This window comes from Lontra canadensis, unplaced genomic scaffold, assembly GCF_010015895.1.
Source record: "Lontra canadensis isolate GAN:19392208 unplaced genomic scaffold, GSC_riverotter_1.0 scaffold25, whole genome shotgun sequence".
NCBI lineage: Eukaryota > Metazoa > Chordata > Mammalia > Carnivora > Mustelidae > Lontra > Lontra canadensis.
The window spans coordinates 20,888,255-20,913,654 of NW_022631019.1; the positions used below are offsets into that span (position 1 = coordinate 20,888,255).

The following is a 25,400-nucleotide window of genomic DNA, read 5'->3' on the forward strand; positions in this document are numbered from 1 at the left end:
AAATAAATAAATAAAATCTTTAAAAAAAATAAAAATAAAAAATAAAAGTGCTTCAAATGTACTGCTGGAAAGTTGTTCTTTATAAATGGCACTGGGGATAATGTCAGATTATAAACTGTATAAACTATTTTTATGGAATTAGAAAGCTAACATTGTGATACTCAAACTTGAATCAGTTTTCAATTTGCACTCAAATTAAGTTGATATAATATTAATAATCTAAAAAAATCTTTGTTCTAACCAACAAAAGTCTATTGAATTCAAGTTATGCATGGCGAGTGGATCAAATTTCTGAGTAGGCCTGAAGGATGAGACTTGGAACCGATGCAAGTGGTTGTTAATCAATGTACTGTGCCATCCAACGAAACCTTCTCTGTAACCTTGCCTTTTGAGCATGCTGCACATGAAAACTTCTAAGGGTTGGGCATTCAGTTCCTTCAGAGATACATTGCCCTTTCCTGTTGTCTGACCATATAAACCAAACATCTCTCGTAACCTCTCTTCACTGATGGCTTCAGGTCTGTCAATCTCATTCCCAAGAATCAGTATAGGCACATTAGCAATGGTTTCATCTGTCATTAGTGAATCAAGTTCTTCTTTTGATTCTAACAGCCTTTCATGGTCTGCACAATCCACCAGAAATATAATGCCATTGATAGCAGGAAGGTAGTTTTTCCACACTCTTCGAGCTTGCACATGTCCACCCAAATCAAAAGTTGTAAAGGTCATGCTAGCAATGGTTAGTTCTTCTGAAGTGGGATGTAACGTTGGGACATGTTGTCTAAGTCTGTCATCTTTTAGCATGTGTAGCAATGTTGTTTTTCCTGCATTATCCAATCCAAGAAATACCAATTTACCAGTTTTCTTATATAATCCTAAAAACTGTAGCACACTGCTGAAACCACTGTAAATCCAGTCAAATATGAAGGACATAGCGAAATCTTACTGGGTCTGCGAATGGAGAGATCACAATTCCCCAGCTGGAGTCCGCCCTACAACCTTCTAGTTTGCGAGAGTCACACTCTTTTACCAACTGAGCCAGCCAGGCACCCCTCTATAGAAATATCTTATTTTATTTTATTATTAATTTATAGATTTGTTTAGTTGAGAGAGAGAGAGAGCAATGTGCATGGGGAGAGGGAGAAGAGGTTTTTTTTTTCTTTTTTAAGATTTTATTTATTTATTTGACAGAGAGAGCAAAAGTAGGGGGAACAACAGGCACAAGGAGAGGGAGAAGCAGGCTCCCCACTGAGCAAGACCACCGCAGGGCCCCATTCCAAGGCCTAGCATCGTGACCTGAGCCGAAGGCAGAGGCTTAACCAACTGAGCCACCGAGGCGCCCCGAGAGTCTGAAGCAAACTCCACACTGAGTGTAGAGCCCAGCTCAGGGTTTGATTTCAGGATCCTGAGATCATGACCTGAGCTGAAACCAAGAGTTGTTTGCTTAAATGAATGTACCACCCAGGCACCCCTATAGAAAATTTTAAAGAATTGTCTCCCCTGGCTGGTTCTGTCACTTCTCCCATTTACTACTTGATCTGCAACAATGTGGCCTCCTCCCCAACCTTGGAGGTGACCCCACCCTGGAAGGATCAGCAACAAGTCTTAAGTTGCCAAATGCAGTGGCTTCTCCTTTTTCCCTGCCAGAGCTTTCTGTAGTATGTAGATATGGTTGGTGCTTTCCCCTTTCTGTAAGATCCCTGCCTACCCTCTGGACTTCCTTTCTTCCCCATTTTTGACCACCTCTGGTTGGTCCTGGCAGGTTCCTCTCAGCTTAATGTTCCCAAGTTTGGGGCATCTAGCCCCCTCCCTCTCTTCACACTCTTCTTGGGTGGCTTCATCCATTCTTGGCCTGTTATGATCCCATCCAGGTGACGGTTCCTAGATCCCAACCCTGGACTTTTGCCTGGACAAGTCAATCCAACTTCCTTCTGAGCACTTTCATTTGGATGGCCCTCCAAACACCTTACACTCAAGAAGTCCAAAGTGACTCACCATTTCTACTTTCTCTCAACCCCAATGAACTATTCCTGCTTTGTTCCTTCCCTGGGAAGTCATCATTGTCTTTTTCTTTCCTTCATCCCCCACATCTAGTTGGTCGCTAACACCTGTTGGTTCCATTTCGAAACTGTCTGGAGCACACTGGCTCCCTGAGGATGTGTTCTGGCTCTGCCCTGCAGAAGGCCCCCCTCTTTCTTGCTGGATGATCATAGCAGTCTCACTGACATAGCTTGCTTTTCCTGGTCTTTCTCCTCCCCAGTCCATACCTTCTGATTTTTCTGATTATTCATTCATTTAGTCAGTCAACAAACACTTGCCATGTACAAACTCTGCTCCAAATACTATGAGGGGTAAATGATACAGATGGACCCAAAATAGGTAAATAAGAAAGCTAGGGCATTTCAAATTGTGGGGATTGCTATCAAAGTAAGCAGGGGGATTGAGAGAAAGTAGGCATGGGCAGGGGACTTTTTTCAGAAGTGGTCTTTGTCCCCTAGATGCACATGACAGTTACTCTGATGGAACTGGGGGTTAGCGATGAGGGAAAAGAATGCGGCTGGGGACCCCACTTTAGGTTGGGAGCCAGGGGAAGGTCTGGAGGAACAAAGGACAAGAATGAGCTCTGAAGACTGAAGGGAGGTGCTTTCCAGGTAGAGGAAAGAGCTAGTGACAAGGCCCTAAGGGGGTTCCCAACACACAAAGGAGCCCAGGATGTCTGGAGCACACTGAGTGAAGGGCAGAAATAGGAAGGCTGGACGATCATGCCTGGTCGGCCTGGTGGTAGTGCTGGGTCAGTAGGTGGGGGGTGGGGGGTACTGGGTTTTATTCAAGTGCAATGGGAGGCTATTAAGGAGTGTTTCACAGGCAAGTCACATTTGACTTTATCTCTTCAAAAAAGATTACCACCTCTAGGAGTGTAGGGTTGAGAGCATCTGGGAGTGAGGTGGATAGTGTGGCTGAGTGCTAGGAAATCAACTGCAGTGGTCCAGGCAAGTCCTGTGGGCTGGGCTGGGTGTTAGGAGTGCAGATGGCGGGGAATTAAACCTTCCTTGGGTTCCCAAATCTGCAGGCTAGCTCCATACTCCTTAGGACAACCACTTGGTTCTAGCCTCCCTCTTCAGCCCATTTCTCATCATTTCTTCTTTGTCTTTGCACATATGCTTTTTGGAATGTTCTTCCCCGTTTTCCCTTAGATTTATTTCTGAGACCAGGTTCAAATGCCCCCTCCTCTCTAAAGCTTTTCAGGAATTCTCCAGAGAGAGCCCTTTGAAGTTTTTCAGTGCTTAGTTTATATCTCTAGGATATCTATCACACTGTACCATTCTGTATGTTTTCAGTTCTGTGTCTGAAGAAGGTGGGCCAAGAGCTTCTGGAAGGGAAGGACAGTTTTAGTAAATGTACAATGAGTGTTCAATGAATGATCAAAAGATACAGATGGTCCCACTAAGGAACAGTTCACATAGGTCACAACTCCAGGCTGCCCTGTTATATTCAAAACCACCTGATAATGTGTAAGTTATCATCTTATCTTGATGATAAGAACAGATACTAATGTGGGTACTACATCTCATTTGATCCTGGAAACAGCCCTGAGAGGCAGGCACAGTAGGAAAATCATCTCTATTTTACAGATGAGTAAATAGAGGTTTAAGTAAGATGAGAGTTGGCCAACGTCCCTAAGCCAAATTCAGTTCTATTGTTGACTCATGGGTCTCCTTGCTTCTCCTTGAATCAAGAACTTGTAAGACTTCCTGTACCTCTTCATGGTGGTGGGGACATCCAGCAGAGATGACTCACAGGAGGCAAGATGGGGAAGCAATTCTCCTTTCCTGTTAAAAAAGTGCTCCATATCACCACCCCATTTGTTCCTAATAAGGAGAGCAACCATCTCAGCGATTATAGCCTTGGACTCAGGAGAAAGAGGGCCTGAATAGAGGGCCTGCCCATCTATACCATTTACAGGTTACTTTTTGACTTTGAGGAATTAGTTAACTACTCTTGCCCCTCTCCTGGGTTTTTTTGTTTGGTTTGGTTTTGCTTTGCTTTGTTTTTATTTTATTTATTTTTAAAGATTTTATTTATTTGACAGAGAGAGAGATCACAAGTAGGCACAGAGGCAGGCAGAGAGAGGGGGGAAGCAGGCTCCTGCTGAGCAGAGACCCCCCACTCCCCAGAAGCTAGATCCCAGGATCCTGAGATCATGACCTGACCCAAAGGCAGAGCCACCCAGGCGCCCCTGTTTTTGTTTTTAGTCTGTAAATGGGGAGTGAGAAAAAGTTGCTTAGTAGGGTTGCTGGGAATATTATAGGAGACCAAGCATCTTCCCCAACGCTTATCCATACAGAAAGTTCTTAATATTTGCTAGTTACTATTACTGGCCCCAGAAGTTTTCCTAAACGCTTTTCAAGTATCACCTCTTTTAATACTCACAACAACCTTATGCCTTAGGCGACATACACACTTGGTGCTGTAAATAACGCCCCCCCCCCAAGAAGCTAAGACTTGAACCCATAACCTCACAACCAGGCAAAGCTTGGCAAACACGTGTGGCTCAGAGAATGCAAGCAGTCTGCTCTTACTGACCACTTACTGACCCTATACTCAAACAGGTTTTTGATTCCGAATTGATAGTTGGTCATGATCCTGACGGTGTGTAACATGTAAACTCCATAAAACTGGATTTGGGAGGGTGAAACGGGCAGTCCTCCAGAGGAGTCGAGAGACCAGCTTCTGAGTGTGGATGAGGCAACTCTTTAATTTAGACCTCTTTTTCCTTACCGTGAAGTGGGGGCAGAAGAGTTATTAGGGTCCCCAGAGCCCTTTCCAATACTGACTCTCCAGAGCAGAAGAGTCCTGCTCAGGTAAAAGCTCACTCAAATCCCTCCGGCCGAGGTTCATCCTCCGCGGGGACCGCAATGGGGACGCGTCCCCTTTAAGGCGCCAGCTCGCCGACGGCGGCGGCCGGAAGTGTTGAAGCCCGGCCTGGCGGCGGCGGTGGCATAGCGGCCGTGGCGGCCTCTGCGCATGCTCCGTCGCCCGCCCGCCCTGGCCGCTCGCCGCCCGCCCGCCCGACGGAGACGGTGAGGAGGGGGAGGGGTGGGCGCGCGGGCGCGGGCGCGGGGTGGGGTGGGGGCGGGGGGGCAGGCGCGGGGGCCGCGCGGCGGCCGGCGAGGGCGGGCGGGCGCGCAGGGGGCGGGGGGCTGCTGCCTCCGCGGGCGCCTCCCCACGCCCTGTGCGTGCCGCCGCCGCCGCCGGGGAGCGAGCGGACGTCGCGGCGCCGCGGGGGGGTGGGGGGACGCTGCCGCTGGGTCCGCCCGAGCAGCCGGGCCGCCCCCAGCGCGGCCGGCCGCGCCGCCCGGGCTCGGCCCCTGGCCGAGGGCGGCGGGCGCCGGCGAGCGGGGCGCCTTGGGGCCCCGCGCCCCCAGACCGAGGGCCCCGGAAGTCCTAGGCTGAGGGGCCCGGAGGGGCCGGAGCGACTCGGGGCTGAGAGGCCCGGACGCCCAGGACCCTTGCGAGGGGTCCGGGGATCCCGGGGTATCCCCAGAGGCGGGGCCCGGGGAGCAGCAGGCCCGTCGACGCGGAGCTGGGGAGGGGCCTCGGTCGCGCTTGACCGGGGCGCGGGGGGGGGGGGGGGGGGGGGGGGGGGGGGGGGGGACGAAAGGTGAAGGAAGCCTGAGTCCCCGCCCGGGAGGAGACCCTCGGAAGCTTGGCGGGGGAGCGGGAGAGTGGGTTCTGCTGAGGGAAGGAGGCCCGAGCTTCACCCGAGGGGCGCGTTAGAGGCCTCGGCCATTCAGTCCAGGGGAAAAGAGGCAGGTGCTGCTCCGAAGGCGTGGCGACACGGTGGGTAGTGGGAGCTGGGGACGAGGAAGAAGAGCTTCTGGGAAAGTGAGCAGGCCCCTGCTTTCCCTGAGGTGAGGGGGCGGTAGGAAGATGCCTCAGAGCCTCCTCAAGTAGGAATAGGAAGGGTCCAAATCTGTGAGGGTGTGAGATTGAGTACCTTCTGGTATATAGGTAGAGAACGGGACGATCTGGTGTGTCAGGGGATGGGAAAACCCATGTTCTTGAGGGCCAGAGAAAAGATAGTTGAGGGGAAGAAGCTTAGAATACCCCTACTTTCAGAAATGACAGGGGAGTAGGCCAGGTGTCTCCTGAGGGGCACGAACAATGACAGCAGAATCTTATCTGAGGGTCCTGGAGAGTGATCCACCTGACAGGCATGTCAAGCCTTGACCTACAAATCCGGGGAAGTCTTGACTATCCAAGGAAGTGGAGAAGGTCTGAATTCTCTTAAGATGAGAGAAATCTCAAAAGTACTTCCTGCCAGACACAGAAGGGACCTTGTTTGATGTCTCTTTAGGAGAACCAAGAAATGGGATTCCTCCGTAACCTGGAGAATGAGGAAGAGGGAGAATCCAGTCATTCCAGACTCACTGAGAGGGATTCCTTTCTTCTCCCTTGCCTCTGCTAATGGTTACCAAAGTGCTTTTGGAAGACTTTTTCATTAAATGTTTGGACTGTCTTCCCTAATTATCAGCCTTGTATCAGTTATGGGTACTGACTTGATGACTTTTTCATTAGTCATTAGTCAACCATTTATTCATATTTACTTCAACGGACATATTATTATTATTATTTTTTAATATTTTATTTTTTTATTTTTTCGACAGACAGAGATCACAAGTAGGCAGAGAGGCAGGCAGAGAGAGAGAGGAGGAAGCAGGCTCCCTGCCAAGGAGAGAGCCTGATGTGGGGCTCGATCCCAGTACTCTGGGATCATGACCTGAGCCGAAGGCAGAGGCTTTAACCCTCTGAGCCACCCAGGGGCCCTCAACGAACATATTAAATAGCTGATTTGTATTCAACTTCATGGGGTTAGCTTGGGCTCTGAATTGGTCTTGTCCTAAGCAGAAGTCTCCTAGACTCTAGTGTGATGATCCTTCAAAGAACACTTTTTATCTCATTGCTTCCCCAAGCACCTATATAGTAGTCTCCAATATGTGATTTATCCCAAACTTCATTTGTTATGGCTGTGTTCCTCACAGTGGTCCTGTATAGCCTTCTTGTTGGCTTTATTACATTTGATAGTGTCCTGTATCACTTACTGAATACATGAGAAGGAATGAAGAAGAAAAAAAATCAAGGAGTTTTGGCTTCAAGTAATAATAAAGTTTTAATTTGGAAATTTCTTAAGAATAGACTGTACAGTTGGGGTGCCCGGGTAGCTCAGTCCATTAAGCATCTTTACTTTGTCTGGGATCATGGTCTCAGGGTCTTGGGATTGAACCCCCACCCCATCTGACTCCCTGCTCAGCAGGGAGTCTCCTCCTCCTGTCCCTCCCCCAACTCATGCCTGTGTGCTCTCTGTCAAATAAATAAATAAGATCTTTAAAAAGTGGAAAAAAAAAAAAAAAGGCTACACAGTCTATTAAAATTCCAATGCAGTATGGAATAAATAAATACATTTTGGGGTTAGAAAATTTCAGGCTATCTGCTATTTCTTTTATTCCTTTTCAGCTACCAACTCTGATGTTCCTGCAGTCATGTGACACTCATAATCCTGCCACATTTTATTTTATTTTATTTTTTTTTATTTATTTGACAGAGATCACAAGTAGGCAGAGAGGCAGGCAGAGAGAAGAGGAAGCAGGCTCCCTGCTGAGCAGAGAGCCCGATGTGGGGCTCCATCCCAGGACCCTGGGATCATGACCTGAGCCGAAGGCAGAGGCTTTAACCCACTGAGCCACCCAGACACCCCTCCTGCCACATTTTAAACACTAGCTTCCAGGAATGCCTGGCTGGCTTAGTCAGTGGAGCTTGTGACTCTTGATTTTGGGGTTGTGAGTTTGAGCACATGTTGAGCACAGAGATTACTTAAAAACAACAACAACAAAAAGAATAATTGGTTTTCAGAACACAAAAAATGAATTTAATCTAGAGTAGGTCATATGTCACTAGTTTTTTAGTAGCTTATGTGAGTATTCATGTACCTACATTCAAGGTATCTATTTTATCTTTGAAAATAACTACAAAATAATTCTTTTCACATAAATATGACATCTTTCCTTTATGTGTGTTCCCCTAGAATTACAGAGTGTTGTATGATTACACAGTGAGTACTCTCAGGCTCCTTCTCTGAAATACCCAAGGAGCAACTCAGTCATCTTGCCTCAGGAGTTTTTGTTGCTATAAACAAGAGCTACTTTTCAGTTTATACTCACCTCAAAGAGATGACCTTGCAGTTAGCCAGTGTAGTCTGTAGAGCTGGTTTCGGGTTACTTGTTAGGAATGTGGTATTTAGGGTAATAAGAGATACTCAACCTAAACTTGCTTCTCTAAAGAACGTAAGAATTGCCATGTTGGATCAGACCTTGTGTCTCTTGACTGACACTGAGAGACATATTGTGGATGATTATAATTACCTTCTTGGATAAACTTAGAAGGTTAGAGAACATTCCTCTTGAGTTCCAAGGTGTGGGAGGGCTAAGGAGTAAAATATGAGTTCCCATTGAGGAAAGTATTAATCAAGTAGTTAGTCAACCACTTATTCTGAGTGTTGTAGAGAGGACTCAACCTTAGGGTAGAACGTTAAAACTAGAAGCATCCTTCTAATTCTCCTCCTCTAACCCATTAATTTACTCAAGCTATTTTTTTTTAAAGATTTTATTTATTTATTTGACAGAGATTACAAGTAGGTAGAGAGGCAGGCAGAGAGAGAGGAGGAAGCAGGCTCCCCACTGAGCAGAGAACCTGATGTGGGGCTCGATCCCAGGACCCTGAGATCATGACCTGAGCTAAAGGCAGAAGCTAAACCCACTGAGCCACCCAAGCACCCCTACTCAGGCTATTTTTTAAAATTGTAAACCACTGTTTTAAAATAAATTCTGTAAGTTTGTTATATGATAAAGTTTACATCTTTTAAATTCATTAAAGTAATAGTAATGAATAGTGCTTGACAATAAGTGTCCAACAAATGTTAGCTGTGATTCTTTTCATTCAAGCTACATTTTTATGATTCAAGCTTTTTTTTTTTTTTTAAAGATTTTGTTTATTTATTTGACAGAGAGAGATCACAAGTAGACGGAGAGGTAGGCAGAGAGAGAGAGAGGGAAGCAGGCTCCCCGCTGAGCAGAGAGCCTGATGCGGACTAGATCCCAGGGCCCTGAGATCATGACCTGAGCCGAAGGCAGTGGCTTAACCCACTGAGCCACCCAGACGCCCCTGATTCAAGCTTTGAAGATATCTATTGGTTCAGTTATTCTAGGATTTGATAGCATTTGTTTGCTTCATCATATCTTTTTGTCTTTTTCTAGACCCCATGGTCCTAATTGTTTTGGTTCTCTTGTCGGCAGCCAGCTGAACCAGTTCGCTGATTCTCTTATTTAATTATTTAATTATTCATTTATTTTTTAAGATTTTATTTATTTATTTGACAGAAAGAGAGAGAGATCACAAGTAGGCAGAGGCAGGCAGAGAGGAAGGGGGAAGCAGGCCCCCTGCTGAGCAGAGAGCCAGATGCAGGGCTCCATCCCAGGACCCTGAGAGCATGACCAGAGCAGAAGGCAGAGGCTTAACCAACTGAGCCACCGAGGCACCCCTGATTCTCTTTTTTTAATCCCTAGTTTTATTTTTTTTTAAGGTTTATTTTTGGGCGGGAAGGGGCAGAGGGAGGGATAATTCTGAAGCCGACTTCCCACTGAGCTTGGAGTGTTGCAGAACTCAATCCCTGAGATCATGACCTGGGCTGAGATAAAGAGGGGGCCACTTAACTGAGCCACCCATGTGCCCCTATTCCTAGTTTTAAACCTTTAATTTATGGAAGTTCAGATAGTGTACTGTAATATTTTGCAATTAATTTTTTTCTCTAATATGTGACAATATCATGCATCTCTTTTCCTTAATTTCTTTTTTTTAAATTTTTTTAAATTTTTTTTGACAGAGAGATCACAAGTAGGCAGAGAGGCAGGCAGAGAGAGAGGAGAAAGCAGGCTCCCTGCTGAGCAGAGAGCCCGATGCGGGGTTCAATCCCAGGACTCCGAGATCATGACCTGAGCCGAAGGCAGCGGCTTAACCCACTAAGCCACCCAGGCGCCCCTTTTCCTTAATTTCTTAAGAGCAGACACACTGTCCCTTTTCATCTCCAGTGAGCCTAATTCTGTGCCTGATGTGGAGTAGAGACTCAGTAAATATTTGTTGAACTGGCCAAAATGACAGACATAAGCTTAGCCTGGCTACCTAAGCAAATTTATATCCCCTAATTTAGAAAAGTAGAAAATTCCAGAAGTCTTTTAGGGCAAGGCGAGTCATTCACTACACAGAAATTTATTACATACCTGTTATGTGCCAGATTTCCTTAGAAAGTTTTAGGTAGGCAGTTTTGTAAATAGTCTGATATTTGAACACTATTTATTTACTCCTGTGTTCTGGGTACTGAACTAGTTATAGGGGAGGTGTTGAAAAAGAAAAGCAATCTTTGTTCTCCCAGGATGTAGTCTGGTGAGGAGAGGCTGACAAAGTGAGTTAATGGTTATGACAGGGATGCTGCAGCACGTACTAAGGAAGCAAGAATGCAAGCTTACATCTAGTCAGGGAAGTCATAGGCCTCCCTGTAAATGAACATGTATGTATGTATGTGTATATATTTTATTTTGTTTTATTTTATTTATTTTTTAAGTAAACACTATGCTCAACATGGGGCTTGAACTCATGACTCTCAGATCAAGAGTTGCATGCTGTACTGAGCCAGCTAGGCATCCCAGGATATGACGTTTTAAATAAGTTATAAAAGTTTAGCAGTGACTAGCCAAACAGGAAGGAGGAGAATTCCCGGTAGAGGAAACAAGTGTGAAGACTCAGGTGAGGAAATATGGCATGTTTGAGAAATTTTTTAAAAAATCGGCGACAGGAGCCCACAGCATGAGAGGAAGAACTATGAGAAATGAGGCTAACATGTGGACAGGGGACAGACTTGGAGGATTCTATAAGCACTGTTAAGATGCTTGCACTTCAATAGCAAAGGGAATCCACTGAAGGATTCTGAAATGGGGAAATGGCCTGTGGCCTTTAGTAAGATGACTCTGTCGGCTCTGTAGATAATGGAGTGGAGAGCAAGACCAGAGATTAGGATACTGAGGAGAAGCAGCTGGAAAAATTCAGGTAACAGTGTGGTGGCTTAGAATATGGTGGTGGCAGCACAGATGGAGGATGGGGGATGGTTAAAAGAAAAATACAGATGATAGAATGGATAGGATTTGGTGGTTGATTGGATTTAGAAAGAGAAGGCTGAAAAATAGCTCGGTAGTTTCTGGCTTGAGAAAATAGGTAGAGGATAGTGCCATTTATAGAGGCAGGAAACAGGAGCAGGTTTATGAGAGAACATGAGTTCACTTTAAGGTGTCTACAAGATAAATTTTAAGAGGCATTTGGGTACAAGTGGTATAGCATTCAGGAAAAAAAGTGTGAGAATCATAAAAGGCAGAAGCATAAGTCTGATATAAGGAATTTTAACTAGGTCAAATACAAACAAAAATTGAACCAATGTGTCAGTGCCATGATGAACAGGGCTGTGGGAGACAAGCTTTTTATTTTTTTATTTTTATTTTTTTTAAGATTTTATTTATTTGTCAGAGAGAGAGCGAGCACACACAAGCAGGCAGAGTGGCAGGCAGAGGCAGAGAGAGAAGCAGGCTCCCCGCTGAGCAAGGAACCCGATGTGGGACTCGATCCCAGGACCCCAGGATCATGACCCGAGCCGAAGGCAGTGGTTTAACCAACTGAGCCACTCAGGTATCCCGAGACAGGCTTTTTTAAAGAATCAACTCCTAGGGGCGCCTGGGTGGCTCAGTGGGTTAAGCCGCTGCCTTCGTCTCAGGTCATGATCTCAGGGTCCTGGGATCAAGTCCTACATCGGGCTCTCAGCTCAGCAGGGAGCCTGCTTCCCTCTTCCTCTCTCTCTGCCTGCCTCTCTAACTACTTGTGATCGCTGTCATATAAATAAATAAAACCTTAAAAAAAAATAAAGAATCAACTCCTGTCCTCATAGAATTAAAAATACCAAAAAATAAGAAAAATTTAAGAAAAAGAAGCAGTACCTCATAGAGAATATAGTTCAGTTATGGAAATAGAGGTCTGTTCAGTTAACTACAATACAGAGCACAATGTGGTAATCATTAAAAGAGAGCTACAAACCAAGTGTTGGGGGACTGTAGAAAAGAAAATGCTTTGGCAGGGGCTTTGTGGCAGAAGAGGTTTTGAACTGGGTCTTGAAGGGAAAAGTTGAGGGAAAAAAGAGTTTGGGCTTAAGGAATAACAATGGTATAGAAACCTGAACGTACCTATTGTATATTCAGAGTATAGGGGGAGGCTGGTATGGCTGGCACTTGAGGTTCTAGGGGAATCGCAGTTGCAGATGAAACTGGAAAACTCTTTGGGGGCCAGATTCGGGAGACTTTGAGTGCCATCCTTAACTATGCATATTGTAGACAAGCGCTGTGACAGAGCCAGATGTGGATTTGGTTGTCTACCAGTCCCACATTCAAACGTGCTTCCACCATGTGCCTACTCTTATCAGCATATCCTAATCATCTCACATATCTAAGTAAACACAGTGCTCTTACCTATCCTCTCTTAAGTGACTCCTTTCTTTGCAGCTGTGAGAACTAACCACTGCAGAATATCCAGGGGCTCTCAGAATTTTCATGAAAATTGGGATGATGCTTTGAATTACATTAGAGTCAAGGAGCACCTGGTGTTGGACACTGGTTTCCCCAACAAGTCTGCAAGGGAGATGTCAGGCAAGATCATCTCTCCCTTCAATCTGAGGCAAAGAGATAGTAAGAAGTTCCTAGAAGACATACAGTTGGATTCAGAATTTATTAAACAACCACACAATACAAATCATTTTTCTTCCTATGCAGTTTATTTCATTTAGCGGATACTTTTGTTTTTCCTTTAAAGATTTTATTTATTTATTTGACAGAGACAGAGAGAGAGGGAAAACAAGCAGGGGGAGTGGGAGAGGGAGAAGCAGGCTTCCCATTGAGCAGGGAGCCTGATGCTGGGCTCAGTCCCCATCCCCATACCCTGGGATCATGACCTGAGCCAAAGGCAGACTCTTAACAACTGAGCCACCCAGGTGCCCCTTACCGGATCCTTTTTAAGTAATTCACAAAGGACGGAGCATTTGGTGAAGTGCAGTGGCTATTGCAAAGAAAATAGATGATTCCTACTTTCTAGAAGCTTACTGTTTGGGATGGAACTAGTGGTGTGCTGGAAATCAGTTCTCCAGCAAAAAAAAAAAAAAAAAAAAAAAAATCCTGACCTCTAGTGCTTGCCAATATCTGTGGTGTATACTCCCAGCATCACTGATTTCAAGCTACCAATTTGATGTCACTAAACTCAGAGTTGGGAAGAGATGTGCACAATTGATTCTTTTTTTTTTTTTTTAAAGATTTTATTTATTTATTTGTCAGAGAGAGTAAGCACAGGCAGAGTGGCAGGCAGAGGGAGAAGCAGGCTCCCTGCCGAGCAGGGAGCCCGATGTGGGACTCGATCCCAGGACGCTGGGATCATGACCTGAGGCAGGCGCTTAACCAACTGAGCCACCCAGGCGTCTCATGCACAATTTGATTCTTAAGAGCAGGTTCCAAGGCACCTGGGTGGCTCAGTTGGTTAAGTGTCTGCCTTTCGCTCAGGTCATGATCCCAGCGTCCTGGGATCAGGCCCTCTGTTCAGTGGTGAGTCTGCTCCTCTCTCTCCCTCTTCTTCTCTCAAATAAATAAGTGAAATCTTAAAAAAAAAAAAAAATGAGCAGGTCCAGGACAATCACAAAACCTAAGAAAGCCTAAATCAGCAAGTGAGTACTAAGGCATTTCTGGAAAGATCAGAGCCTAGGTCAGCCTCTTCTCACAGTTCCCGTCCTCTTCAGAGGACTGCGATCTTGGAATTGGTAGTCATAATTATCTTGGTGTTCCTTTCCTACAATTGCCATTTTTTCTTTATTTTTTTAAAGATTTTATTTATTTGAGAGAGAGAATGAGAGAAAAAGAGCATGAGAAGGAGGACAGTCAGAGGTAGAATCAGACTCCCTGCTGAGCAGGGAGCCAGATGCGGGACTCAATCCCAGGATCTCCAGGATCATGACCTGAGCTGAAGGCAGTCGCTTAACCAACTGAGCCACCCTGGCACCCAATTGCCATCTTTTCAAACCAGACCAAGTCACTCATGCTTCTTCTTTCCGACAGCAGCCCAGCTATCTGACTTCATGTGAAAGATGGCTAATGCGGAAGTGAGTGTCCCAGTGGGGGATGTGGTTGTGGTACCCACTGAAGGAAATGAAGGAGAGAACCCTGAAGACACTAAAACCCAAGTGATCTTGCAGTTACAGCCTGTGCAGCAAGGGTAAGTGACTAGAAATTTGGATCTTCTGAAAAATTTGGGAGGTTTAAAGAGTGGGGAAATTATAACTGTGTGATTGCTTAGCACAAGGGAATATTCAACATCAATCTCTCTCAGTACTGGCTAAGTTTTCATCTTTATAAAGTATTGTGTGCTATATTTGTCATAGTTGTACTTATTACAGCAGTTACTGTGTCCTTGTCTCTTTCCCTCTTCTCCACTGTAAGCTCTTTGAGGGTAAGTTACATGGCTCCCTCTTACTGATGCACACTGTTGAGCACAGGGCCTTGGTACAAGGCTATTTTGTTCTTTTTTCTAAGATTTTATTTATTTATTTGACAGAGATCACAAGTAGGAGAGAGGCAGGCAGAGAGAGAGAGAGGGGAAAGCAGGCTCCTTGCTGAGCAGAGAGCCCAATGTGGGACTCAATCCAGGACCCTGAGATCATGACCTGAGCTGAAGGCAGAGGCTTAACCCACTGAGCCACCCAGGAGCCCACCTTGGTGCAAGTTTACTGAAAGACAGTATCGTTAGAGTCAGAGGAGATTAGGCAAGGCAACTACAAAAGTTTTCCTACCAGAAGCAGTCTGGACCCTAAGGGGTGGACAAATTAATCAGGCTTATTTTATCAAAAAATACATGTCAACGACCTACTATTTTTTAATGTATTACACAGTGTTGGAAGAAATTATCGCACATGGTTCCCACCATCATGGAGCTTGCAGTCTAGTTGTGCAAACCAGAAGTACATATATGTAAATAAAGAGATCATTTACATGGCAAAATCTAAAAAGTACTGAGTATCGTGGTTAGGAAGTAGCTTGAATTCAGAGGATCACTATGAATTTGAAAGAAGATATAAGACTTTTTAATTGGTCTTGGAGTTTATTTTTATTTATGTATTTATTTATTCATTTATTTTTTAACATTTTATTTATTTGACAGAGAGATAGAGAGAGCCAGAGAGGACAAGCAGGGGGAACGGCAGAGAGAGAAGCAGGTCCCCACTGAGCAGGGTACCAGATGTGGGGCTCAGTCCCAGGTCCCTGGGATCATGATCTGAGCCAAAGGTAGATGCTTAACCATCTGAGCCATCCAGGCACCCCCTGGTTTTGAAGTTTAAATAAGAATTATATCTACAGAGAGAAGGAGGGGGTAGTTAGTTATTTTATCTTGAGGAATGTATGAAAGATTCTTCATAAGATTAGAAATGTTCTTGGGGCATCTGGCTGACTCAGTGGAGCATGTAACTCTTGATCTCAGGGTTGTGAGTTTGGGCGCCATGTTGGGTGTAGAGATTACTTAAAAAAAAAAAAAAGGGGGTGCCTGGGTGGCTCAGTTGATTAAGCATCCAACTCTTGATTTCAGCTCAGGTCTTGCTCTAAGGGTTGTGAGTTCAAGCGCCACATTGGGCTCCACACCCAGCGTGGAGCCTACTTAAAAAAAAAAAAAGCATTCGTGGGACGCCTGGTGGGCTCAGTCAGTTAACCTGCTGCCTTTGGCTCAGGTCATGATCCCAGGGTCCTAGGATTGAGTCCCGCATCAGGCTCCTTGCTCAGCGGGGAGCCTGCTTCTCTTTCTGCTTCTGCCTGCCACTCTGCCTGCTTGTGTGCACGTGACCGCTCTCTCTCTCTCTCTCTCTGACAAATAAATAAATAAAATCCTTAAAAAAAATGTTCATGGGCAAACACATAAGTAACATACCTTGTCTTAAACACTTAGGGAGAAAGACAGTTAGCCTCTCTTGGTAACTTAAACTTTTTAGTATAGGATATTTCAAATATACCCCAAAATTTAAGAAAAATGCTGTAATGAACCCCCATATACACACCCATCACCCAACTTCAACAATTATCAACACATGGCCAGTCTTATTTCATCTCTATATCCACCCACTCTTGAATTTTTTGAAGCAAATCCCAGACATTAGTATGTATCTTATAAAAGTAAGGATTTTTTAGTTTTTAAAATTTAACCATAGTTTGCTGACATTTCTGAATATTGAAGGAAATATTGTAAGATCTGTGAAAGAAAGTTGATATAAATACTGATGGGGTGCCTGGCTGGCTCAGTTGGACTATGTGACACCTGATCTTGACGTTGTGAGTTCGAGCCCCATACTGGATGTAGAGATTACTTAAATAATAATAAAATCTTAAAAAATAATCACTGACATACAGTGAATAGAATGATTAGAATTTTTATTTGCACCAAAAGATGATGCTTGCTTATTCAAATTCACTGGTTTGGGAACTTCAGCTGTTATGTACACACATACTTGCAGTTGTTATCCTTTGAGGAAGGGTAATGAGGAAGAATTAAAGAGTAGATTCTTTAATGCATGGCAGCTTTATTTTCTCTTAGAGTCATTGTTTCTTCTCTCTTTCCTAAAGCGCTCCAGTTGTCACTTATCCTATCCCTGCTAGAGACAGAGAACACTTCTCAACTACTTAGAGATTTAATTATTTTGAAGATTAGTTCCATTTATTTTGTGTGTGTGTCTTTTTTTATTTTCCAAATGACATTGCTCTCGTTTCTTGATTAGATTATAGGCATCTTGGGGCGCCTGGGTGGCTCAGTGGGCTAAGCCTCTGCCTTCAGTTCAGGTCATGATCCTAGGGTCCTGGGATCGAGCCCCGCATCGGGTTCTCTGCTCAGCCGGGAGCCTGCTTCTTCCTCTCTCTCTGCCTGCCTCTCTGCCTACTAGGATCTCTGTCAAACAAATAAATAAAATCTTTAAAAAAAAAAAAAAAAGATTATAGGCATCTTTGTACAACATTGACTCCCCAACATACTGTTTATACTGAATTTGCCATATGAGCAAATGAATACATTTTCAGGTACTGAATTTTGAGATGCCGGCTAGTCAATGCTCAGTTGATTTCTCTAGTTGTATTTTACTTACTTACTTACTTATGTATTTATTTAGAGAGTGAGCAAGCGTATGTTCAGAGGGGAGGGGCAGAGGGAGAGAAAGAATCCCAAACAGGCTCCATGCTCAGCATGGAGCCTGACATGGGACTCAGTCTCATGACCCTGAGATCATGACCTGAGCTAAAATTAAGAGTTGGACACTTTGGGGCGGCTGGGTGGCTCAGAGGGTTGAGCCTCTGCCTTTGGCTTGGGTCATGATTTCAGGGTCCTGGGATCAGTTTGGGCTCTCTACTTGGTGGGGGGGGGGGCCTGCTCCCGCCTCCCTGTCTGCCTGCCTCTCTGTCTACTTGAGATCTCTCTCTCTGTCAAATAAATAAATAAAATCTTAAAAAAAAAAAAAGAGTTGGATACTTAACTGACTGAGTCACTGAGGCATCCTAGGAAATTTTTTTTTTAATTTTATTTATTTATTTGACAGAAAGAGAGAGATCACAAGTAGGCAGAGAGGCAGGGAGAGAAAGAGGGGGAAGCAGGTTCCCCACTGAGCAGAGAGCCCGATGCGGGCCTCCATCCCAGGACCCTGAGATCATGATCTGAGGCAAAGGCAGAGGCTTAACCCACTGAGCCACCCAGTCGCCCTGGAAATTTTTTCTTGATAAAACCTTGTATATAGACTGTGCCCTTACTTCCCACAGCAAGTGCAATTTACTGATTGTTGAAATTATGTATAAATAAGAATTTCTTTGGGGTGCTTGGGTGGATCAGTCATTATGTGTCTGCCTTTGGCTCAGGTCATGATCCCAGAGTCCTGGGATTGAGTCCCTCGTTGGGCTCCCTGATCAGTAGGAGGCCTGCTTCTCCCTCTTCCTCTCCCCTGCTTGTGTTCTCTCTCTCGTGGTCTCTCTCTCTCTGTCAAATAAATAAAATCTTTTAAGATAAATAAATAAATAAATATGAATTTCTTTTTTTTTTTTAAGATTTTATTTATTTGACAGACAGAGTTCACAAGTAGGCAGAGAGGCAGGCAGAGAGAGAGGAGGAAGCAGGCTCCCTGCTGAGCAGAGAGCCCGATGCGGGGCTCGATCCCAGGACCCTGGGATCATGACCTGAGCTGAAGGCAGAGGCTTTAACCCACTGAGCCACCCAGGCGCCCTAAATACGAATTTCTTCTTCTTCTTTTTTTAAAAAAAGATTTTATTTATTTATTTGACAGATAGAGATCACAAGTAGGCAGAGAGAGAGGAAGGGAACCAGGCTTCCCACTGAACAGAGAGCCCAACTCGGGGCTCGATCCCAGGACCCTGGGATCATATCCTGAGCCGAAGGCAGAGACTTAATCCACTGAGCTACCCAGGCGTCCCTGAATTTCTTCTTTTAAAAGATTTTGCACGTACTGGTCAATTTAGAGTGAATTTACTGAACTTACTTGAAGCAGTGGTTTTTCATGTTTATCATAATCCTCATTAACTGACCAACTACTTATTGAGTACCTTGCCATGTTCTAGTTAGTATTCGACACACTAGACATACAAAATTGAATAAATAAATAAGACATGATCTCTGTTCTTGGGAGCCTCTGAGACTGTGCCCAAGGAGAGGCAGACAGCTGAACAAATATATAATATTAAGTGTTATATATGTTGTGACAAAAGCCTGAAGTATAACTGGGTCACAAAGGAGGAGATAGGTGATTGTACTGGAGGGTTTATTGGAAGAAAAGGCATCATAGAGGCTACTCATTAAAAAACAAATAGGAGGGCACCTGGTTGGCTCAGTCAATAGAGCATGCAACTCTTGATCCTGGGATTGTAAATTCAAGCTCCACATTGGATGTAGAGAATACTTAAAAATAAAATCTTGGGTGGCTCAGTCAGTTAAGCCACTGCCTTTAGCTCCGGTCATGATCCCAGGGTCCTGGGATCAAGTCCCACATGGGGCTCCTTGCTCAGTAGGGATCCTGCTTCTCTCTCTGCCTCTGCCTGCCACTCTGCCTGCTGTGCTCTCTCTCTGACAAATAAATAAAACCTTTAAAAATAAATAAATAAATAAATAAAATCTTAAAAAACAAACAGGGTCACCTGGGTGGCTCAGTTGGTTAATCGTCTACTTTTGGCTCAGGTCATAATCCCAGGGTCCTGGGATCCAGCCTTGCTTTCGGCTCCTACTTTTTCCTCCCCCACCCCCATGCTTATGCACTGGCATACATGCTCTCTCTCTCTCTACCATGCTCTCTCTCAAATAAATAAATAAAATCTTTAAAAAACAAACAAACAGATGAGGAAGGTTGTTCTAGGGAAAGGGGGAAGTAGAACAAAGAGGGAAGGTATGAAAGATGATAATTCTGGGAACCACAAATAATTTGGTATGACTAGGGCTTGGATTATAAGGTGAGGTTTAGGGAGACTTGAAACCAGGGGCCCGATCTTGGAGCAACTTAAATATCCTATGAAGGATTTGGGGCTTTTTTGTAACAGCAAGTAGAGGGTTCTTGAAGGGTTTTAAGGAGGGGTTTACGTGATCTCTCCCATAGGAATATAGAGATCAGGAGATGCAAGGAGACTAGTTTAGACCAGAGATGCTGCAGTCTGAATTAAGGCAGTAGCAATGGAAAAAGAGACAGGGAGGCTGGCTCGTGTTAAGTAGTTACATCTGGTAGGATTTGGTGGCTGAGTATGTGGGAGTTGAGGAGGAGGAAGAGGGAAAAATCTGATGTAATCCCCAGGCTTCTGTCTTAGGCTGTAGAGTGCTGGTGGTGCCATTAACAGGGATAGGAAATATAAGAAGAGTGGTTTGGGAGAGGGAAGAGAACTTGGTTATTTTAAATATAATGAATTCAACAAACTGCTATGGGACATCCAGAAGCGTTTATTCATTTAGCAAGTAAACTGTGTCCTGGTGTGAAATTCAGAGGAGAGTCCTGTGCTAGAGGCGTCACCATGGGGGTGCTTTCAAGTAACAAGATGCAGGGGCATCTGGGTGGCTCAGACAGTTAAATGTCTGCCTTTGGCTCAGGTCATGGTCCCAGAGTCTTGGGATGGAGCCCCACATCGGGCTCTCTGCTCTGTGGGGAGTCTGTTTCTCCCTCTCCCTTTGTGCTCTCTCTCTCTCTCTCTCAAATAAATGAATAAAATCTTTTTTTTTTCTTTTTTAAAGATTTTTATTTATTTATTTGACAGAGGGAGATGACAAGTAGGCAGAGAGAGAGAGGAGGAAGCAGGCTCCCTGCATGACCTGAGCCACCCAGGCGCCCCTAAATGAATAAAATATTTTAAAAAAAGATGCAATAGTTAGTACATTAAGTTTATTATAGAAATTAAATGTTGTTAGTATATTTTATTAGGTTATCTGAGTCCATTTCTTAGAAGGTAAAACCATTTAATTTTTTTTCTTTTTTAAAAAAGATTTTATTTATTTATTTGACATGGAGAGGCAGGGAGAGTGGGTGAGGGAGAAGCAGGCCTCTTGCTGAGCAGGGAGCCCGATGCGATGTGGGGCTTGATCCCAGGAGCCCGGGTTCATGACCTGAGCTGAAGGCAGTTGCTTAACGACTGAGCCACTTAGGCGTCCCTATTTATTTAAATTTTTTTGAGAGGGAGGTGGGGATGGAGAGTAGGAGAGTCAGAGAATTTTAATCAGGCTCCACACCCAGTGCAGAGCCTGATGCAGGGCTCAATCTCACGTCCCTGAGATCCTGACCAGAACTGAAATCAAGAATCCTGTGCTTGGGCGCCTGGGTGGCTCAGTGGGTTAAGCCGCTGCCTTCGGCTCAGGTCATGATCTCAGGGTCCTGGGATCGAGTCCCGCATCGGGCTCTCTGCTCAGCAGGGAGCCTGCTTCCCAATCTCTCTCTCTGCCTGCCTCTCTGTCTACTTGTGATCTCTGTCTGTCAAATAAACAAATAAAATCTTTAAAAAAAAAAAAAAAGAATCCTGTGCTTAACGACTAAGCCACCCAGGTACCACAGAAGGTAGAAACATTTTACAAAGACTTTCCCTAAGTGATACGTCTAGTTAATGCTAGTTACTGTGTCTCTGTCTCTCTCTTTTTTTTCTTTTTTTTTTTTTTTTACTAGGCTCTGTTCATATCAATAGTTTGGTTATGATCCTTTGAAAAATGCTAAAGTGCTAAAGAAAGACTAAAGTATCCAGATTCTAACAAAGGACATCAGCTTCTATGGTCAATGATCTTTTTTTTTTTTAAGATTTTATTTATTATTTATTTGGCAGTGAGAGAGAGGGAGAGCACAGGCAGGGGGAGCAGCAGGCAGAGGGAGAGGGAGAAGCAGGATCCCTGCAGAGCAAGGAGCCCCACTTGGGGCCCAATCCCAGGGTCCTGAGCAGACCTGAGCAGAAGGCAGATGCTTAATCTACTGAGCCACCCAGGTGCCCTGGGTTCTTCCTGTCTTGTATTGTCCGACAATATTACTTTTTAGTCTTCTTAGGATAATCCTATAATATAACTTAATCTTACACTTGAAGCAATATTTTATGTTATAAGCATTTAAGGTATGAAGGGAAAAGTCTACTGTGAAACAGTAACAAGTGGTGATGTAAAGATAGTAGCAAGAGGAACTTTCCTTTGAGGTGAGAAAGTTGTTGATTCATGTCCATGGTCGTAGCTGCTAAGTAGTCCTGGGTAGCTTGGAGTTTAAATACAATGGGAAACTATCAAAGCACTAACATAGAGTTGTAAAGTATATTTATTTTATTCCTTTTGAGATAGATTATAACAAATTTCTTAACCCCATGCTGTGAATATTAATTTTTTCATGATTTATGTAGTTTGTTTATCGATGGACACTTTTACAACAGGATTTATGAACCTGGGTCCGAGAACAACACAGCGGTTGTGGCAGTAGAAACTCACACGATTCACAAAATTGAAGAAGGGATTGGTAAGTCTTTTTGTTATTCTGGTATCTTTGACCTTAGCTTCCTTGGTTGAGATTTCGTGCCTTTTGTGCTTTATATTTTTCCCCCTACCCAGTACGCCCTACCAGTGCTGCAGCCATGAGTTTGATGATGGTGCATCTAGAGACACCACTGACTAGGCCCGTCAGTTGATTATTTAACATCAGTTTGCTAGGGTACTGAAAAGAGTTTTCATCTGCAAAAATTCCACAAAGAAATTAGAGCCTCAAGGTTGATCTGTCATGAGGGAAGTTGCTGATTAGGACGTATGAGGTGTTGATTGGAAGGCAGTCGGTGGAAAGAAACTGAAAAAAAAGTTTGAAACTAGACAAGCCAGAGTTTAAATCCTGCTTTCTCACTTCTTAGCTGTATGTCCTTGGGGAAGTCACTTCAACTTTCCGAGTTGCACCTACATACATCGGAAACAATTATTGCCTCCCAGGATTGTTGTAAGAACTAAGTAAGATTAAGCATGTAAAAGCACATAGGGCAGTATCTTGGATGTAGGGTGAGCTTGGTAAGAGAGCTGTTATGTCAAACTTCTTCCAGAAGATTCCAAAACGAAACCAGCCAATGTGAACTGTTAGCTACTCAGAGGAACCAAGAGACTAGAGATTTTGAATTAAGTTTTTGGGAAAAAGCATTCAATAAATAACTGATATTTTTTTCCATTTTCAGATGCAAGCACTATAGAAGCAAATGAGGATATGGAAATTGCTTATCCCATAACTTGTGGGGAGAGCAAAGCCATTCTCCTCTGGAAGAAGTTTGTATGTCCAGGAATAAATGTGAAGTGTGTCAAGGTAATTGCCTTTTCTCCTTACTGGGGTCTGTTTGTGGGCTCCTTGTTTTCAAAGAGTATACTTTCAGTGCCTCTTCTCTCTTGTCTGCTATATCAATGTTTTCAGTTTTGTGGCTATAGTCCCTATGATGTCACAGAAAAAAAAGGGGGGGCTTTGGAGTGAAATTGGCCTGGATTCAAATTCACGCAGAACACAAGTTCTATGAGAGCTGAGAACTTGGATTGTTCACCAGTATATCCCCAACACCTAGAATGATGCTTGGCATCTTTATCTATAAATGTTTGTTAAATGAATGAATGGAGTCCCATCTCTATGACTGGGTGACCTTGAACAAGTTAATATTTCAGAGTTAAAAATATGAATAATCGTATGTTAAAATATGGATAATCACACTGTACGGTTGCTAGCAGATAAAATGAGATAATATATGTAAAAGGCCTTATAGAAGTGTGCATTAGAGTTTATTGAAAATTATTACTGATAAAACTAAATTCTCATGAGAGCACAAAGTGGAAATACTTGCTTATTCTGTGTCCTTTGGTAGCCACAGCAGTACCCATGGATGGCAGTCACCATCGGTGGCATCATCCTAGAATCATTAAGGATTACCGAGTTTTGAGGCTCTGCAGTGATAGTGGTTTCTGTGGTACTTATTCTTTCCACCACATCCTGAATCTTGTCATTAGGGCTTGGTAGGTTGCTTCTGTTTATTTAAATAGCCTTTGCAACATTGGACCCAAGTGCCTGATTTAGGGCATGAATGGATTTTAGATGCTAATCAGTATATTAATCTCTGATCCTCCTCCTGTCTTCTGTAGCTCTGTACCAGGACAGGGCACTGTGCCCAGAGAAGGATCATCTTCTCTGGCACAACAGGGCAGGAGGCTGGGAGATACAAGGCTATGACTTAAGATGCCATCTGGGCATTTTTCATACGTAACAAGTAGAGATACCTTTCTCTTTCTCTTGATCTGCCTAAGTTGACCTTGGGTTATTTGGGACTTTTCTTTTTACTTTAGTTCAATGATCAGTTGATCAGCCCCAAGCATTTTGTACATCTGGCTGGCAAGTCCACCCTAAAAGACTGGAAGAGAGCCATTCGTCTGGGTGGAATCATGCTCAGGTGAGCTTTAATAACAAGCACGTATCGGGGTGCCTGGTTGGCTCAGCTGGAAGAGCTTGCAATTCTTGATCTCAGAGCCCCACATTGAGTGTAGAGATTACAAAGAAAATAAAAAATAAAGTAAAAAAACAAAAAAGTGCAAACCTGTTGTTTTATTTTGTTTTGTTTTAAAGATTTATTAAGTTATTTCAGAGAGAAAGTGCAGAGTGGGGGGTGGAAGGAGAGTCTTTTTTTTTTTTTTAAGATTTACTTGTTTATTTTAGAGAGAGAGAGAGAGCATGAGCAGGAGGGGCAAAGGCAGAGAGGAAGAGAATCTCAAGCTGACTCTGCTGAGTACAGAGACTGTTGCAGGGCTCGGTCTCATGACCCTGAGATCATGACCTGAGCTGAAATCAAGCTGAAACCAAGAGTTGAGTGCTTAACCTACTGTGCCACCCAGGCGCCCCTCAGCACATACCTTTCAGCTGACTTTGGGACACTAAATCATGGTAGAATACAGATAATTTAGGATTTTCTATTTAATTCAAAATTTTTATTTCCTCTGAAGAATTGGCTTGTGCAATCCAGGTATTAACCTTCATCAGCCAGTTCTTAAAATCCCTGTGAGAAAAGGAAGATTGACTTGAATTCACTCTTCCCAGCATTTAGGGCAAATTTTTTCTGATGTCAGGATGTTTGGATCCTTTCTGGGCCGAGAAGCTCGGGGGTAGATGACAATCCTACTTGAGATCACCAAGTACAGGCAGGGCTAAGCCTGGTGCTGAGGAAGCGTGCCGACCGCGGAGAAGTGTAGGCTGGTTGACAAGTTCTGTGATAATCTGGTAAGACAGAGGCGCTGTTGATAAGTCACCATCATGCTCAGTAAATGCAGTCCTTGCCATCAATATACCACAGAAATAAACTTCAGAATGTGTAATATCCTCACCCCCATCTTTATGCAGTAAGCTTACTTTTATAATTTTCCTCCCTCTGGAAAGGGAGGAACATTAACATTAACGTTAATTAGTGTTCCTTGAACACTCGCCTATTGATGGATTTTTAAAATGTGGTCAGGATTGGAAAGTTCCTCGCAGAACATGTATCAACACCCTTAAGAACATTTTATCCATTGTTTTTAATTCTTTTTAAGGAATCTGTCCTAAGAAAAATCTATAGTGCTTGTAGAGATTCAGGCATAAAGACATTTATTACAACATTGTTGAAAATTATAGTTTGCTTTAGGGGCATCTATCTGGGTGGCTGAGTCAGTTAAGGATCTGCATTCAGTTCAGGTCCTAATCCCAGGGTATCAGGCTC

At 43.9% G+C, this 25,400-nt stretch overlaps 2 protein-coding genes across 8 annotated transcripts in view; one reads left to right on the forward strand and one right to left on the reverse strand.

Moving 5' to 3' along the window:
• Positions 1-337: 337 nt before the first annotated feature.
• On the reverse strand, positions 338-1,002 carry LOC116871292 (GTP-binding protein SAR1b-like). The gene is given in 2 exon segments (XM_032863950.1): positions 338-363; positions 366-1,002. Coding segments are annotated over 2 exon segments (594 nt in total). The 5' UTR covers positions 934-1,002.
• A 3,962-nt stretch (positions 1,003-4,964) lies between these two features.
• GMEB1 (glucocorticoid modulatory element binding protein 1) overlaps positions 4,965-25,400 on the forward strand; it is a 36,981-nt gene continuing 16,545 nt past the window's right edge. Inside the window, exons 1-5 of one of the 7 annotated variants that reach the window (XM_032863943.1) lie at positions 4,965-5,081; positions 14,241-14,397; positions 22,050-22,162; positions 22,857-22,981; positions 24,001-24,104. In XM_032863943.1, coding sequence (XP_032719834.1) covers positions 14,270-14,397; positions 22,050-22,162; positions 22,857-22,981; positions 24,001-24,104 — 470 coding nt within the window. In that variant the 5' untranslated portion in view covers positions 4,965-5,081; positions 14,241-14,269. Of the gene's footprint in view, positions 5,082-5,675; positions 6,277-10,120; positions 10,181-10,727; positions 10,855-14,240; positions 14,398-22,049; positions 22,163-22,856; positions 22,982-24,000; positions 24,105-25,400 lie in introns of those variants that run through there. The other 6 variants (XM_032863949.1, XM_032863947.1, XM_032863944.1 and 3 more) reach the window with 6 other exon arrangements.